This window comes from Bos indicus, chromosome 7, assembly GCF_029378745.1.
Source record: "Bos indicus isolate NIAB-ARS_2022 breed Sahiwal x Tharparkar chromosome 7, NIAB-ARS_B.indTharparkar_mat_pri_1.0, whole genome shotgun sequence".
NCBI lineage: Eukaryota > Metazoa > Chordata > Mammalia > Artiodactyla > Bovidae > Bos > Bos indicus.
The window spans coordinates 15,428,806-15,445,463 of NC_091766.1; the positions used below are offsets into that span (position 1 = coordinate 15,428,806).

The 16,658-nt window shown below is 50.6% G+C and overlaps 1 protein-coding gene and 1 long non-coding RNA gene across 8 annotated transcripts in view; one reads left to right on the forward strand and one right to left on the reverse strand.

The window, feature by feature from the left end:
* Nucleotides 1-906, reverse strand: part of DOCK6 (dedicator of cytokinesis 6) — a 47,470-nt gene extending 46,564 nt beyond the window's left edge. For all 7 annotated transcript variants that reach the window (XR_011567528.1, XM_070792872.1, XM_070792871.1 and 4 more), the window contains exon 1: nucleotides 781-906. Coding sequence is in view for 6 of the 7 variants with exons in the window: in XM_070792872.1 (XP_070648973.1) it covers nucleotides 781-824 (44 nt within the window). In the remaining variant the exon portion in view is untranslated. The remainder of the gene's footprint in view (nucleotides 1-780) is intronic.
* Nucleotides 907-2,809: 1,903 nt separating this feature from the next.
* LOC139184080 (uncharacterized) lies at nucleotides 2,810-16,658 on the forward strand. Its single transcript, XR_011567529.1, has 3 exons — nucleotides 2,810-3,076; nucleotides 14,183-14,319; nucleotides 16,298-16,658. It is a non-coding gene; the product is annotated as an uncharacterized lncRNA (long non-coding RNA).

Here is a 16,658-nt window from a genome sequence, read left to right on the forward strand (position 1 = left end):
GAGGCGCTTCAGCCCCAGAGAGTCCGACATCCCCCTCCCCGGGCCGAGTCTCTTACAGTCTCCAGTGGCCAGGGAAACGGATTCCCCAGCGCCTGGCGCCCGTCCCCTCCCCCGTCTGCCCACCAGCTGGTTCTGTCCCCAGCCCCCACTCCTTCCATTCAATCACCCATCCATCTCCAGCGCGTCCAGGCGGTGCTAGGAGAGCCTGAAGCAGGGCTGGGGGCGGGGGGACATCCACAGCTGTCCCCTTCCCCACCCCCCACCCGCCCCAGACAACTGGGCACGGGACCCTGGCGGGGAAGAGAGCACGGGAAACTTCCCGAGGGGGTTCAAGAGCTGCCAGGAACGCCATCCCGGCCCCAAATTCCGGCGCCTGATACATTCCCGCCCCACACCAGGCACAGATGGGACGGAAAGAGCCCCCCAACTCCCACGCCCCGGGGTTCGAGGGCCGGGAATCGGCCAGGAGCTGGTGAGGAAGCGCGGGAGCCACCTCCTCCAGGAAGGCCCCCGGACACACCCCGACGCGTCCCACCGGTTCCGAGGGCGGACCTCCGCCACCATCACGCCAGCAGCCCCGACACGACCCCCAGTCCCGACCCGCGCCGCCCTCCCTACCTCCCCACGCCTGCGCCCCCCGGGCCGGAGGAAGCGGGCTGACCGGGCGAAGACCCAAGGGGCTTGAATGAGGGACGCCCAGGCGGGGGAGGGCTGGGCCGCCCCGGGGCGGGGCTCGGACACGTGGGGGCGGCCCGGGAGGGGGCCCGACGGCCGCTCTACCTGTTGATCTTGTGCGCGAAGGCGCGGCGCTCGGCGGCCGCCATGGCGCCCCGCGCGTCCAGCCGCCGGCCTCGCCGCCGCCGCCGCGCGCACCGTCCCCGCCGTGAACGCCGCCGCCGCAGCGCCTCCCGGTTCTGGGCAGCCCGGGCTAGGCGGGGCCGGGCCGGGGGCGGGGCCCTTCCGGGTGTCCCGGGCCGCTCTGTGCTGCCCCTGCCGGCCGGAGGGGCGCGGGTCCCCCGGGCCGCCCTCGTGCCCTCGGGGCTGAGCTGGGGAAACTGAGGCTCTGAGGTGGGCAGGGGAGGAGAAGACAAGGGACTGGGGCGGGGGTCTCTGACTCCCTCCCCTGGGGATGCTCTTTCTGCCCTCTGGCTAAAATCACTATAAGTACCATAAGTATCATCTCCAGCGTTTATTAAGCAAAGCCCTGTAGTTCTCATGTGTGGGGCAGGGGGTGAACTGGGGTGGAGTCTGGGGAGACCTATTGTTTCTTCCATTTTACAGATGAGTAAGCTGAGGCACCGTAAAGAAGGCAGAAGGCCAAAGAATTGATGCCTTCGACCTATGGTGCTGGACAAGACTCCTGAAAGCCCCTTGGACAGCAAGGAGATCAAACCAGTCAATCTTAAGAGATCAACCCTAAATATTCACTGGAAGGACTAATGCTGAAGCTGAAGCTCCAGTATTTTGGTCATCTGATGCGAACAGAGGACTCATTGGAAAAGTCCCTGATGCTGGGAAAAATCGAGGACAGAAGAAGAGGGCATCAGAGGATGACATGGTTGGACAGCATAAACGATGCAATGAACATGAACTTGGGCAAACTCTGGGCGATGATAAGGGGCAGGGAGGTGGGGTGTGCTTCAGTCCATGGGGTCGCAAAGAGTTGGACATGATTGAGCGACTGAACAAAACTGAGGCACGGGCTTCCTAGGTGGCGAAGTGGTAAAGAATCCACCTGCCAGTGCAGGAGAGGCAAGAGACTGCGGGTGGGATCCCTGGGTGGGGGAAGAGCCCCTGGAGTAGAAAATGGCAACGCACTCCAGTATTCTTGCCTGGGAGAGTCCATGGACAGAGGAGCCTGGCTGGCTACAGTCTATAGCGTCGCAAAGAGTTGGACATGACTGAAGTGACTTAGCACAGCACAGGCTGTGGTGAGAGAGGCAGAGGGGTCCAGCCAGGTTCCGAGGCGCCTGCTAAGGGATGTGACACCGGACCTGGTGGTGGGATCTGCGAGAGCCAGTTGGGGAGGCTGCGCCATGGGGCCGCCTCCGGTGGAAGGAGGATGTGGGGACGTCTTGGCCAATATGTGGTCTCAGATCTCTCCCCAATGGTTCCTGTCTTGGTCCCACTGCAGCAGTCTTAGAGGAATTCTCCAGCCCTCATTTACCATCTGCATATCCAGCTTCTTGCTCACCTCTCCGCCTTTGCATGCACAGGGGCCTCCTTCTGAAGGCCCTTCTAGCCCTGGTCAGAAAATGTCCTAGGTAGAATTGGGGACTGAATCAGACTAGGGATGAGCTGTACCTTGGGGGCCTTTGCACGTACTGTTTCCAGTCCTGTGTATGAAACTGAAAGTCACTCAGTCCGACTCTTTGCGACCCCATGGACTATATAGTCCATGGAATTCTTCAGGCCAGAGTACTGGAGTGGGTAGCCTTTTCCTTCTCCAGGGGATCTTCCCAACCCAGAGATTGTACCAGGGTCTCCTGCCTTGCAGGTGAATTCCTTACCAACTGAGCTACCAGGGAAGCCCATTCCTGCGAATGGGTGCTGGCAATAGCCCTTCCCTTTTACAGATGAGGCCCAAAGAAACAGGCAGAGGATGAAATGGTTACATAGCATCACCAATTCAATGGACATGAATTTGAGCCAACTACAGGAGATAGTGGAGGAAAGAGGAGCCTCTCGTGGTGCAGTCCATGGGGTCGCAAAGAGTTGGACACAACTTAGTGATTGGACAACCAGAGAAACAGTGATATGCCCCAGTTGCCCAGTGGATCAGTGTCAGATCCTGAGCCCACAGGAGGGGGGCCTGGATGGTGGGGGAACACTGTAGCCCTGCCATGTAGCCCCAGGCTCCTGAGGGCACAGCCTGGCTTGTGGTGTGTGCACAAGCGTGTCAGCAGCCCACACACCTGCCCCAGTTGTCCAGCCACTGTGGGTTGGGAGGCGCCGGGTGTAACCCCACCCATCACTCCCTGCCTCACCGCACCCTCAACACAACCTGCAGTCTGGCAGGCTAAAGTCCCTGCCTTGCCTTCAGGCTGCTGGGAGCTGCTGGGCTGGAAGCAGGAAGGTGAGCAAAGACTGGCAGGTTTCTCCACTCCTCTCTGCCTCTTCCCAGCCCAGGCCTCATCCTACCTGGTCCCCCGCTCCTGCCCTCACGCCTCCATGGTCAGAAGGAGCCGGTGAACCCTGGAATCAGGTCCCTCCTCTGCTTAGAATCTCCTTCATGGCTCCCACTTCATTCAGAGTAAAAGCCAAAGTCCTCGCTGTGGCCCACAAAGGCTCTGGCTCTGATCGCGACATCAGCCTGCCCTTCCCTCCTCCCACTGTCTCCCATAATCACGCCACCCCGGCTGCCTACCTTCTCCACCTGGCTCTAAGCTTTAGGGCGCAGCTCTCTTTCAGGGCTTTTGTATGTGCTGTTTCCCTCCGCACAAGTGGGTGCTGTCACATACCCCTTGTACAGATGAGGAGACTATTTCACCGAGTGAATCATTTTCAGATCTGTCCTTCCAGATCTGTGGCCCAGGGAGCCTGACTCCTAAGTGCTTTTCTCTGAATACCAGTTGAGGGACTTCCCCGGCGGTCCAGTGGCTAAGACTCCACATTTCCAATGCAGGGGGTCTGGATTCAATATCTGGTCAGGGAACTGGTCCCACATGCCGCAACTGAGAGTTCACATGAGGCAACTAAAGATCCTGCATTCTACAACGACCCACTCCAGTATTCTTGAGTTTCCCTTGTGGCTCAGCAGGTAAAGAATATGCCTGCAATGCGGGAGACCTGGGTTTGATTCCTGGGTTGGGAAGATCCCCTGGAGAAGGGAAAGGCTACCCACTCCAGTATTCTGGCCTGAAGAACTCCATAAACTGTGTATAGTCCATGGGGCTGCAAAGAGTCGGACACGACTGAGCAACTTACGTTTTCCCCTTTCTACGACTAAAGAGCCTGCAACAAAGACTGAAGATCCAGTGTGCTGCAGCTGAGACCCAGCGCAGCCAAATAAATAAATAAATATTTTTTTAAAAAGATAAATACCAGTCAGGTTCTAATCCAGCTCACACTGTGTGACCCACGATAAATCTCTCAACCACTCCGCCTCTGTTTCCTTGTCTGCTCTGTGAGGGTTGTGGTCAGTACTAAGCTCCAGGCCCTTGTAGGAGTTGATTCCACGCAGGGGCCAGATGGGACTATGAATCCTGCCTTAGCAAAACCAGATAACAGATTGGGACTGAAAGCCACGATCTTTTAACTGAGATCACACACCTGGTCTCAGGAGTTAAAGAACTTCAGGTTCTCACTGCCTCCTCGCAGAAAGAATTCAGTGAGAGACAAAGTGATAGGTAAGAAGTGGGTTTATTTAGAGAGAAACACAGTCCACAGAGTAGGAGCCATCTCAGAAGGCAAGACCGGGACCAGGGGATGGGGTTGTCAGTTTTTAGAGGGGTGGATAATTTCATAGGCTAATAAGCAGGAGGAGCATCTAGCTACTTGGGGGAAGGAGGTAGGAATTTCCAGGAAGCAGGCCACCACCCACTTTTTGACCCTGATGGTCGGTCTTGGAACTGTCATGGCACCTGGGGTGTGTCATTTAGCTTACTGTTGTGTTACAGTGAGCGTGTACTGAGGCTCAGTGTCTAGTGGAAGTTGACTCGTGCACCATCTTGGACTTGTGTGTTTAGTTGCTCAGGCATGTCCAACTCTTTGCAACCTTTTCAACTGTAGCCCACCAGGCTCCTCTGTCCATGGGATTTTTGAGGCAAGAATAATAGAATGGGTTGCCATTACCTTGTCCAGGGGATCTTCCTAACCCAGGGATTGAACCTGAATCTCCTGCATCTCTTCTTATGTCGCAAGTGGATTCTTTACCCACTGAATCATCAGGGAAGCCCCAGATCTCTCCAATAAAGGCCTTGCCCCAGCAACCTGCCCACCCCCATGCCAACCAGATCTGATTGGCAAGGCGGGTCCTCTTCAAGGTACCACCAGGCTGGACTGGACCCTGGCAGCTGCTCAAACAGGGGCCAGGCTTCACTGGTACTCCAGTGGTTAAGAATCCTCTTTGCAATGCAAGGGACACAGGTTTGATCCCTGATTCGGGAAGATCTCACATGCCGTGGAGAAACCAAACCCATGTGCCACAACTAATGAGCCCACGCTCCGGAGCCCATGTACCATGACTACTGAAGCCTGCGTGCCCTAGAGCCCGTGTTCCGCAACAAGTGAAGCCACCACAGCTGGAGAGTAGCCCCCACTCACCACCACCAGAGAAAGCCCACATGCAGCAGCAGAGACTTAGCACAGCCAAAACTAAAATAAATATTAAAAAAAAATACTGAGGCCAAGCTTGGTGGGGACTTCAGCCTCCTCTGGCTGATGCTGGGGAACAGATAGTGGGGTCTGATGGTGCCAACCTGCAGACCTGGGAGGAGGGACCGCACTGGCCCAGGTGGGAGATGCCTGGGCTGAGTTGAGGAGGGGCTGTGGAGATGGCCCAGAAGTGGGTGGGCTCTGGGCAGACTGACTTGCAGGCAAGTTGAATGTTTATGTGAGAGATGGAGTGAAACTGAAGACCAGCTGTCTTCACGCTGCTTCCCAATGCTATTCCCTCCACCTGGGATGCTGTTCCACCCACACCTTGTCTGTTTGATCCCTTCTTCATCCCTTGAGTCTCAGTGAGGACATCCCTGCCCCCACGGTTGCCTATGCCTCCCCCGTCATGGCCCCGATCACAGTGTGTTTCACTGTCCTGTGTTGAGGTGAAGTGAAGTGAAAGTCGCTCAGTTGTGTCCGACTCTTTGCGACCCCATGAACTGTACAGTCCATGGAATTCTCCAGGCCAGAATACTGGAGTGGGTAGCCTATCCCTTCTCCAGTGGATCTTCCTGACCCAGGAATCTAACTGGGGTCTCCTGCAGTACAGGCAGATTCTTTACCAACTGAGCTATCAGGGAAGCCCTGTCCTGCGTTATCCATGCCTAAAGCGGAGACATCACTTTTCCAACAAAGGTCTGTAGAGTCAAAACTGTGGTTTTCTCAGTAGCCATGTACAGATGTGAGAGTTGAACCAAAAAGAATGTTGAGCACCAAAGAACTGATGTTTTTGAATTGTGGTGCTGGAGAAGATTTGAGAATCGCTTGGACAGCAAGGAGATCGAAACAGTCAATCCTAAAGGAAATCAACCTTAAATATTCATTGGAAGGACTGATGCTTAAGTTGAAGCTCCAATACTTTGGCCACCTGTTGCGAAGAGCCGACTCATTGGAAAAGACCCTGATGCTGGGAAGGATTGGGGACAGGAGGAGAAGGGGACGACAGAGGACGAGATGGTTGGATGGCATCACTGACTCAATGAACGTGAGTTTAAGCAAGCTCTGGGAGATAGTGAGGAGCCTGGTGTGCCGCAGTCCATGGGGTTGCAAAGAGTCAAACACAACTTAGCGACCGAACAACAACAAAATTCATGTCTGAGTTCCCCAGCACCTGGTACACAGTCAGCGCTCCATAAATATTTGTCTCTCTTTCTTCTGTTCTCTTGATCTGCTGCTCAATGCCTGTTCCAGGACCTCGCTATTTGAATCATTGTAGCGTTGTTTTGTAATACGTTTGCTTCTATCTTTGCCAGGGTCAAAACCAGCTGCCTCCAGACCATTGCACACGCTGTACCCTCTGCCTGGAACACTATTTCCCCTAATCTTTACCTGAAAGAACTTCAAACCATTCTTTAGGTCTCCTTGATCACCTCCCTCCCCTGCCCAAGTTGGGTCAGGGCCTCCTCAGCGCCCCCCGCCCCTTGCTTTCCCCCTCACAGCCCTGATGACTCTTGGTTGTAACTGCATGATTCCACGGTATCTGTTTCTCCTCCTTAAGTGTCAGTTTTGTAAAAGCAAGGACTTCTCTCTACCTTATTCACTGCTGTGTCCTGAGTGCTTAGGTCGTGGCTGGACATACCGTAGGTGCTGTATAAGAGAATGAATGAGACAGAGTGGTACAGGATCCAGTGGCCAGAGGACTTTGATGCCTCCTTGCCGCCTGGTGCCTACTCTTTCAGTGTGGTGGGAGAAAGCAGCCTGATGGCAGGGGGTTCAATTCCTTTTTTCATCTTAAGTTTTCACTTAGTTATTTATTCTTGGCTGCGCTGGGTGTTCGTTGCTGCGCACGTGCTTGCTCTAGTTGCCGTGTGCCGCCTTCCCGTTGCGGAGGCTTCTCTTGTTGCAATTCCCGGGCTCTAGAGCACAGGCTCAGTAGTTGTGTTACTGGGGCTTAGTTGCCTTGTGGCATGAGGAATCTTCCTGGACCAGGGATTGAACCCACACCCTCTGCATTGACAGGCAGATTCTTAACCACTGGACCACCAGGGAAGCTGAGATCAATTTGGTTAATTCCTCAACTTTCCAAACTGAGGGGTGTTGGGGGCATATAGGGGGAGGCTGAATGTGGGTGCCCACTGCCCTCTGGTGCCCACAGCAGGAATGGTGCAACCAGGACACTAGTTCCTGCCCCCAGCTCTTCTGCCCACAGGCAGAGAACCTTTTTGCCACAAGGGGAGGGGTGTAGAGGGATAAGCTGATAAGGGCAGGTTGGGAAAGAGGGGTACAGGGAACTTCCATTCAGCAAGCATCTCCTGACCACCTGCTGTGTATAGGCCCTGGAGTCATCCCAGGAGGTGGTGTCATCACCCCAGGTCACCAGCCACAGGGGCAGGAAACCAAGGTGCAAAGAGAAACAGCCACCAGCCTCAAATCCATACTTTTGGGAGGGTCTGTCATATTCGGGAAACTGCTCCAGTGGTTCTTCAAATGTATGTGCTCAGTTGCTCAGTTGTGTCCGAGTCTTTTCGACCTGGTGGACTATAGCCCGCCAGGCTTCTCTGCCCATGGGAGTTTTTCAGGCAAGAATACTGGAGTGGGTTGCCTTTTCTTCCTCCAGGGGATCTTCCCAACCCAGGAACTGGACCCATATCTCCTGCTTTCTCCTACATTGGCATGCAGATTCTTTACCACTGAGCCACCTGGGAAGCTCGATTCTTCAGATGCATTTTGGCAATTTGGTGAATCACTTGATGAATGAATGAATGAAAAGGTGTCTCACAGTCAATGGTGAACTTATTTTTTAAAAAAACTTTTAATTTTGTATTGGGGTATAGCCGATTAACAATGCGGTGGTAGTTTCAGGTGGACAGCGAAGAGACTCAGCCATTCATGTACATGTATCCATTCTTCCCCAAACCCCTGTCCCATCCAGGCTGCCACATAACATTGAGCAGTGTTCCTTGACTATACAGTGGTGAGTTTAAAGTAGGAATGGTCACAGGCAATACTTGGAGTCCGAAGAGACCTGGATTCCGGCCCCGGCTTGGCCACATGGATTGGCAGAGGTGGGGGATGGGGGGGCTGTCTGGCCCTCAGCCTCCTTACCTGTGCAACGGGGATGTTACTCTCAGAGCTGATCCTGGGGGCCCACGTTCAGAGCCCAGGAGATGGTGTCAGGAGAGCACAGAACCTGGGAGATGCTGCCTCAGTGGGTTGTTTTTCCTGCCACTTCCGGAGTAGGGGAAGGAAGCAGGGAGCTGGCTCGGGGTGTCCAGGACTGCCTTGGGAGTGTAAGTCACAAAGACAAAGGCTGGGCCCAGGGAGGCCAGAGGGGCAGGCCACAGGCTTCCTGTTTTTCTTTGAACAGATGGTCAAGCCGCCGGATGCTTGTCTGCCTGGACATGTATCCACTGTCCCTGGTAACCCCTGCTTATCCCTCCCAATGACACTTCTGTCCAGTTTGCTCATTTCTGGTGCTCTTGTCACATTCCAATGTCTGGGAATTTTCCTCCAGGGCTCCCAGACATCCAAGAGTTCTGCAAATAGAATTCAGGGGGATCCATGAATTTGGAGGGGAAAAATTCATACTCAGGCCTGCCCCTGCTTGCAACGATAGCAGTCATTGGAGCTGCCACTGGATCTCTCTTGCTATTTAATGCGTGAGCAAAGATGCCCAAATTCCGTCACAATTCAACAAATTTTAAGGGACTTGCCTGGCGGTCCAGTGGCTAAGACTCCATGGTCCCAGTGCAGGCGACCCCAGTTTGATCTCTGGTCAGGGAACTAGATTCCACGTTCTGCAAATAAGGGTTTGCATGCCGCAACTAGTGATCTTGCATGCTGCTGCAAAGATCAAAGATCTCATATGCCACCAATCAGACCTGGTGCAGCCAAATAAATAGACAAATATTTTTAAAATATTTTGATAACCGTATCCTATGTAATGGATTTGTAATGGGTTTCCTTTACCTTCTGAGGGGACTTCTTTGTCTTTTAATATTTATTTATTTGTCTGCACTGGGTCTTAGTTGGAACATGATCCTGTGCCCCCTGGATTAAGAGTGCAGAGTCTTAGCTACTGAGCCACCAGGGAAGTTCCCTGAGGGTTTCTCTCTCTCTCTCTTTTTTTTAAAAATAATTTTCTAATTTTTTTTGTTTGTTTTTGCTTTGTTCTGTTTTTTGGCTGCTGTGGGGTCTTAAGTGCGGCATGCAGGATATTTGTTGTTCTGGCTTCTCTCTATCTGTGGCACTCGGCTCAGCAGTTGCAGTGCAGGGACTTAGTTACTCTGTGGCGTGTTGGATCTTAGTTCCCCGACCAGGGATCAAACCCACGTCCTCTGGAATCCTCCAAATCCTCGGAAGGTGGATTCTTAACCACTTGACCACCAGGGAAATCCTATGAGGGGTTCTCTTTTAGGCACGTACATACTTTCACTGATAAGGTCCCAAGGCACAAAAAGATGGCCCCTACAAATAAGAGAAATTTTTCAAATTGCCTATCCCAGCCTAAAGCCTGCTGTGGCTCCCCATTGCCCTGAGAAGGAGCCATGCTTCTCCTTGTGGCCTACAGACTCCCTTATGTGCCCCATAAGCTTGCCCCTGCTTCCCTTTCCACCTCATTTATTTATTCATTCACTCCAGCAGCATTTATTGAGCACCTGCTGTATGCCAGGGATGGGAAGCCGTAATGTCAGTGCTGAGACCTGAAGTTTAGGCTGAATCAGGGAGGGAGTTCTAGGCAGAGGGATGAGCAATGAAAAGATGGAGAGAAGTAATAAATTAAAGAAAAAAAGAGAGAAGTAAAATATAAATAAATAAATGAAATTTAAAAAAATTTTTATTATCACACTGCGTGACTTGCGGCATCTTAGTTCCCTGACCAGGGACCTAACCTGGGCCCATGGCAGTGAGAGCACAGAGTCCTAACCACTGGTCCTCCACCAGGGAACTCCTTAGAATTTTTTAAAAAAATAAATAGAATGACAACAACAAAGCAAAGATGGAGAGAAATGGAAGTCTCCCAAGTGGAGGTCAGGGAGGGAAAGGTGAGACTCAAAGCTGATGGGTTTGTGGCAGCAGGTCCTGCAGGACCTCCCAGTGGGGGCCTGGGCGTAGCCCTGCAGGCCGTGGGGAGCCCTGGAGCGGTGCAGAGCGGGTCAGATACACCCTCTGGTTTGTTTCAGGAACATCTGACTCTCCTGTCCCTCATAGGCAGAGTGTCATTAGGTAAATTCCAAGTGGGGGACAAATCAGCTGGAGGTTTCCCAATTACAAACCCTCGAACCCTTGGACTCAGAAGGCCTGTTTCTAGAAATCTAGTCTTTCCATGGAAAACGATGAGGATATTCATAGCAGTGTCAACTAAACAGCCAAGATTGGACACAACTCTTTCTGTGGGGCTGGCTTCACTGTTTCTGTGCAGTGGAATACTATGCAGCTGTGAAAAAGAACGAGCTGTGAATTTCAACCAAAGAAACAATGAAAGCAACATCCCTGAAGCATATGGAATGGATTGGAATGAGAAAAGCAATGCATGCCAGGGTGTACAGGAAGTCATCCTTTGAGTGAAATATTGTGCTTTGTGCTCAGCCCTTTGTCATGTCCCACTCTCTGTTACTGTATGGACTATAGCCTGCCAAACTCCTCTGTTCATGGGATTACCCAGGCAAGAATACTGGAGTGGGTTGATATTTCCTTCTTCAGGAGATCTTCCCCACCCAGAGATTGAATCTGCATCTCCTGCATCTCCGGCATTGCAGATGTATTCTTTAGCCCATTTTTAGTAAAATATTAGAGAAAAAAAAAATATATATATATATATATACCCATATTTACTTGATTTTCTAGATATCCCCTTCAAAGAATTAAAAAAAAAAAAACTGGTGGGGCTTGGATACAAGTTAGGAAAGACAGTTTTTAACAATTAATTTTTGGGGCAGTTGGCAATGACTTCAACAAAACTTCAGCTTCTAGGTAGACCAAGTTTTCTCAGGCCAGCAACTTCCTTTCTCTTTAAAACAGTTTTGCCAAGAAAAGTAGGCTACACCTTGCACCGAGTATATGCTCAGATGTTCAGGTTCAAATTCTTCACCTTGGCTCATGATGGCAGCTGTAAAAGACTTGTTTCATGTTTATTAGGATGGTGGCTCAGATGGTAAAGAATCTGCCCACAATTCAGGAGACCCGGGTTCGATCCTTGGGTTGGGAAGATCCCCTGGAGAAGGGAAGGGGCACCCACTCCAGTATTCTTGCCTGGAGAATCCCATGGACAGAGGAGCCTGGTGGGCTACAGTCCGTGGGGTCGCAGAGAGTTGGACACAACTGAGTGATTAACATTCAAACTAAAAATACCGACAGCACCAGGTGCAGGCGAGGATGTAGAAAAACTGGGCTTCTCAGATGCTGCTGGTGGTGAGACAGGCTGGTACCGAGACCCTTTGCCACAGGGCTTGCAACTGGACAAATGTCTCCTCCAGCAGCAAAATACAAAGAAATTATATGGGACTAAAAATAACTGCATGCATGCACAGTTGGGACAATTATGAACAAAATACAAAAAGACCAAAACCCCACACAGGAGGTGATCACTTAAGCCACCCTTCCATCTTGAACCCTGGACCCACTCCCACCCTCACCCAATATAGGAACCAGCTCCCCCTGCACTCCCGGCGCGAGCAAAAGAACCTGTTATTTATACTCCCTCCACTCCTGCTGCAGCAGGGACCCCAGGAAAGCCTTGCCCGAATTTCTTGTCTGGCCTCTAGTCAATTTCTATTGATGAAGGAGGCCAGGAACTCTGGTTGGGAACAGTGGGAATGCAAAATGGTATAGCCACTCTGGAAAACAGTTTGGTGGTTCTTAAAACACCAGACACACAACCACCATACAACCTGGCAACCCCACTGCTGAGTATTTAGAAATGAAATTTTATGTTCATGTTGAAAAAAAAACCAAACATACGTGATTATTTACAGCAGTTTTATTCATCATCACCAATTGCTGGAAACACTCAATTGTCCTTCAATGGGTGAATATAAAATAAACTTGGGTCTATTCATACAATGGAACATTCCTCAGCAACAGAAAGGAACAAACTATTGATACAGGCAACAAAGCTTTAGGCCCCAAAACGTTTTATGTTGCAGCGAAAGAGGCCAGACTCAAAAGGCTACATATCGTATGATTTCAATTATATAACTTTCTCAGAAAACAGATCTCTAGCGTGGGAGAGCAGATCCGTATTTGCCTGGGGCTGGGGGATGGGGCTGGCGGATGGGGCTGGCTGTGAAAGACCAGCAAGGGGGAATTTGGGGGGTTGTTTTATTGTCTGGATAATAAATTTATTGTTTATTTATTTATTCAGCTCATTGTCTGGATAACAGATGATGCTCCAGTAATCAGAGCAGTCGTGGGGGATCCTAGGCACTGAGGGGGACCCGGAGGCAATGTCTGATCCAGCTGGAGGGCTTCTCAAAGGAAGGGGCATATAAGCTGAGACTTACAGGCTGGGCTGGAATCAGGCAGGTGAAGGGCCTTCCAGGCAGTGGGAACCGTGTGAACAGAACCCAGAGGAGAGATATTCAGGAAACTGGGTGGCATTAATTTGACTGGAGTATAGAGATTTTTTTCTTTGAGATTCATCCTTTTTTCTGGGGGTTGGAGGAGGCTATGCCGCTGACCTTGTGAGATCTTAGTTTCCCAACCAGCAACTGAACCTGCGCCCTTGGCTGTGGAAGCAGGACGTCCTAACCACTGGACCATCAGGGAATAACCAGAGATTCATCCATTTGTAATTTGAACACTGGAGAGAAAGGAGACTGGAGAAGTTGGTGGGATCTAACCAGACTTTGTGTCTCAGATGGTAAAGAATCTGCCTGCAAGGCAGGAGACTGAGTTTCGATCCCTGGGTTGGGAAAGTCTCCAGGGAAAGGTAATGGCTACCCACTCCGGTATTCTTTGCCTGGAGAATCCCATGGACAGAGGAATCTGGCAGACTACAATGGGTTTGCAGAGTCAGACTAACACTTACACTTTTTTCTTCCACCAGACTTTATCGCAAGGGCAGTAGGGAGCCATGGGGAAGATTTAGAGCAGGAGAGGGAGGTAGTCAGACTTTCTAAACTTTGTTTTAGAAAGATTGCCAGGGTACTAGAGTGGAGAGTGACTTGGGATGGGGTAGCAAGGAGGAGATGGTGATGGCCTGAAGGAACAAAGCCAGGGGCCAGGGTGGAGAGAAATGGGCAGACTTAAGAGAGACTCAAATGCAGAAAGAACAGAGGCTGCATTTAATCAAAAGCGTCTTTCTACTTGGTGCTCTGTAATGATCTATACGGACTTCCCTGGTGGCTCGGTGGTAAAGAATCCACCTGCAATACGGGAGACGTGGGTTCAATCCCTGGGTCAGGAAGATCCCCTGGAGAAGGAAATGGCAACCAGTATTCTTGCCTGGGAAACCCCATGGACAGAGGAACCATGGGGTCTCAAAGAGTCAGACAGGACTTAATGACTAAACAACTATGACTTATATGGGGGACAAATCTAAAAAAAGGGTGGATATATGTATATGTGTAATGAATGCATTTTGCTGCACTGCAGAAACTAACAAAACATTGTAAATCAACTACATTACAATAGAGATTTTCAAAAGTTAAATGCATTCACTAAAAAAGGTGTTTTCCAGGGACTTCCCTGGTGGTCCAGTGCTTACAATTTTGCACTCTCAATGCAAGGGCCTGGGTTCAACCCCTGGTCAGGGAACTAGATCCCACACACCACAACAAAGGATCCCAAGTACTGCAACTAAGACTAGACACAGCCAAATAAATAAATATATATATATATATATTTTTTTTTTTTTTTAAAGGTGTCTTCCAGTTGCCTATTTAATGAGAGATAACATCTGCGAGGTCTGAAACCAACGAATGTTTGAGGAACTTTTACAGATCAACCGGAACAGGACACTAACCTGAAACCCAGAAAATAGGTCAAGAGCAGAAACAGGTAAAGTCACAAAAGAAGAGCCTACTCAAACCCACCAGGCTGTATCCATTAGACAGACACTGCTTTTTGTATGTTAGTCACACCTCAATAAAGTTTTTGTTTTAAAGGAAGCCCAGGGGATTCCTTGGTGACCTAGTGGTTAGGATTCTGGGCTTTCACTGTGGTGGCCAGGGTTCAATCCCAGGTTGGGGAACTGAGACCCTGCAAGTTGAGCAGCATGGCCAATTAATTAAAAAAATTATAAAAAGGAAGCCCAGAAGATGCATGAGCTTGTAGAGATGCTCACACTTATCAATGCTCAGAAACACCCAGGTTTGGGGGCTACCTTGGTGGCTCAGTGGTTAAGATTGGTGGTCAGTGGTTAAGAATCTGCCAGCCAATGTAAGGAACATAGGTTCGATCCCTGGTTTGGGAAGATACACGCTGGGCAGCAACTGAGTCCCATGCACTGCAACTACTGAGCCCACGCGCCAACAGCTACAAAAGTCTGTGCTCTGCAACAAGAAAAGCTACTGCAATGACAAGACCTCACACAACAAGCAATAAAGAGTAGCCCCCGCTCCCCACAACTAGAGAAAACCCGCAAACAGCATCGAAAACCTGCACACTACAAGAAAAACCCAGCTCAGCCAAAAAAAAAAAAAACATGCAGGTTGGAACAAGATGTCACTTTATAGTTCCCAGGTTCATCAAAATTAAACAGCACGATAATGCTCTGGCCTGCCTTGCTCCTGTTCTAGTGGGAAGGAAAGCAGTTTGTGATGATGTCATTGAATGCTTTTGTTAGCCAGGAGGGCGGGCTGGGGGTGGGGGGAAAAGGCAATAGCATCTGTAACGATCATGCATCAGATACAGGGGGTACATCTACCCCCAACAGACAGCGCAGTGCAGAGCTCCCCTCGGCTCTGCCCTCAGGATCTAGCCAAAATCTGAACACTTCTCTCCTTTTCTTCAGCTCCCATTCTCCAACAGCCTCCTTCAGGGCTCACTTGGACCAGTGCAGTCACCTTAGCAACCGTACCTTAAGCCCCCGCATTCGGTCCCTCCTGTAGCAGCCAGAGGGTGCCCGAGCAACTGAGTCAGATCCCAGCCGTCTTCTGCTCAGAATCTTCCATGGCTCCCATCTCCCTGTGGGTTAAAGGCCAAGTCCTCCCATGTTCCCCAAGGCCCTACACAGCCTGCTTTTCCACCTCCCTACCCTCATCGCCTCCGAATCCCCCACACTCGCTCATTCAGCTCTGACCACGCCTCCCTGTTCCACACATGGTTCTACCCCAGGACCTTTGGACCTGCTGTCTCCTCTGCTTGGAATGCTCTTCCCCCAGGTAACCACAGGGATCCTTCCCTTCCTTCCTCTTTCAGCTCTTTAATTAAAGACCCCAGAGAGACTTCCCTGGTGGCCCAGTGGTTAAGGATTCACCTTACAATGCAGAGATTGTGGGTTCAATCCCTGGTCAGGGAACTAAGATCCCACACGCCACAGGGCAACTAAGCCCACGAGCTACTAGAGTCAGCTCTGCTATGAAAAATCCTACATGATATAATGAAGATCTTGTGTGCCAAAACTAAGACCTGATGCAGCCAAATAAAAATAAATATTTTTAGAAAATATGGTGGGTGGTGGTTTAGTTGCTAAGTTGTGTCTAATTCTTGAGACCCCATGGACTGTGCTGCCTACCAGTCTCCTCTGTCCATGTCCAGACAGGAATACTGGAGTAGGTAGCCATTTCCTTTTCCAGGGGATCTTCCTGACCCAAGGATAGAATCCAGGGCTCCTGCATTGCAGGTGGTTTCTTTACCTACTGAGCCACCAGGGAAGCTCAGTGTAAATTACATTGAAAACAAAGACCCCAGAGACATGTTTCCTGACCACCCAGGAGAAGACAGTTCTTCTCTGATCCTGCTTTCTTTTTCTTCTCAGTACATCTCTCCACTCGACATGTTATATTATATCACACATCTGTTTGTCTTCTCCCAGCCCCATCTCACAAAGATGTCAGCTCCAGGCAGGCAGGGATGCTTGTCTGCCTTGCCAACCTCTGTGTCCTCAGTCCTAGAACAGAGCCAGTGTCCAATGAATCAAACTCAGGCTCAGAGAGGTGAAGTCATCTTTTCAAGACCACACAGCAGGTAAGTGGTAAAGCTGGGAGTCATGGGAAGATTTATTAAAAAAAAAAAAACTTAAAAAAATTTATTTATGGGGGGGAGGAAGGAGACAGTGGGATGTATGGAGAAAGTAACATGGAAACATACATTACCATATGTAAAATAGATAGCCATTGGGAATTTGCTGTATGACTCGGGGAACTCACACCAGGGCTCTGTAACAACCTAGAGAA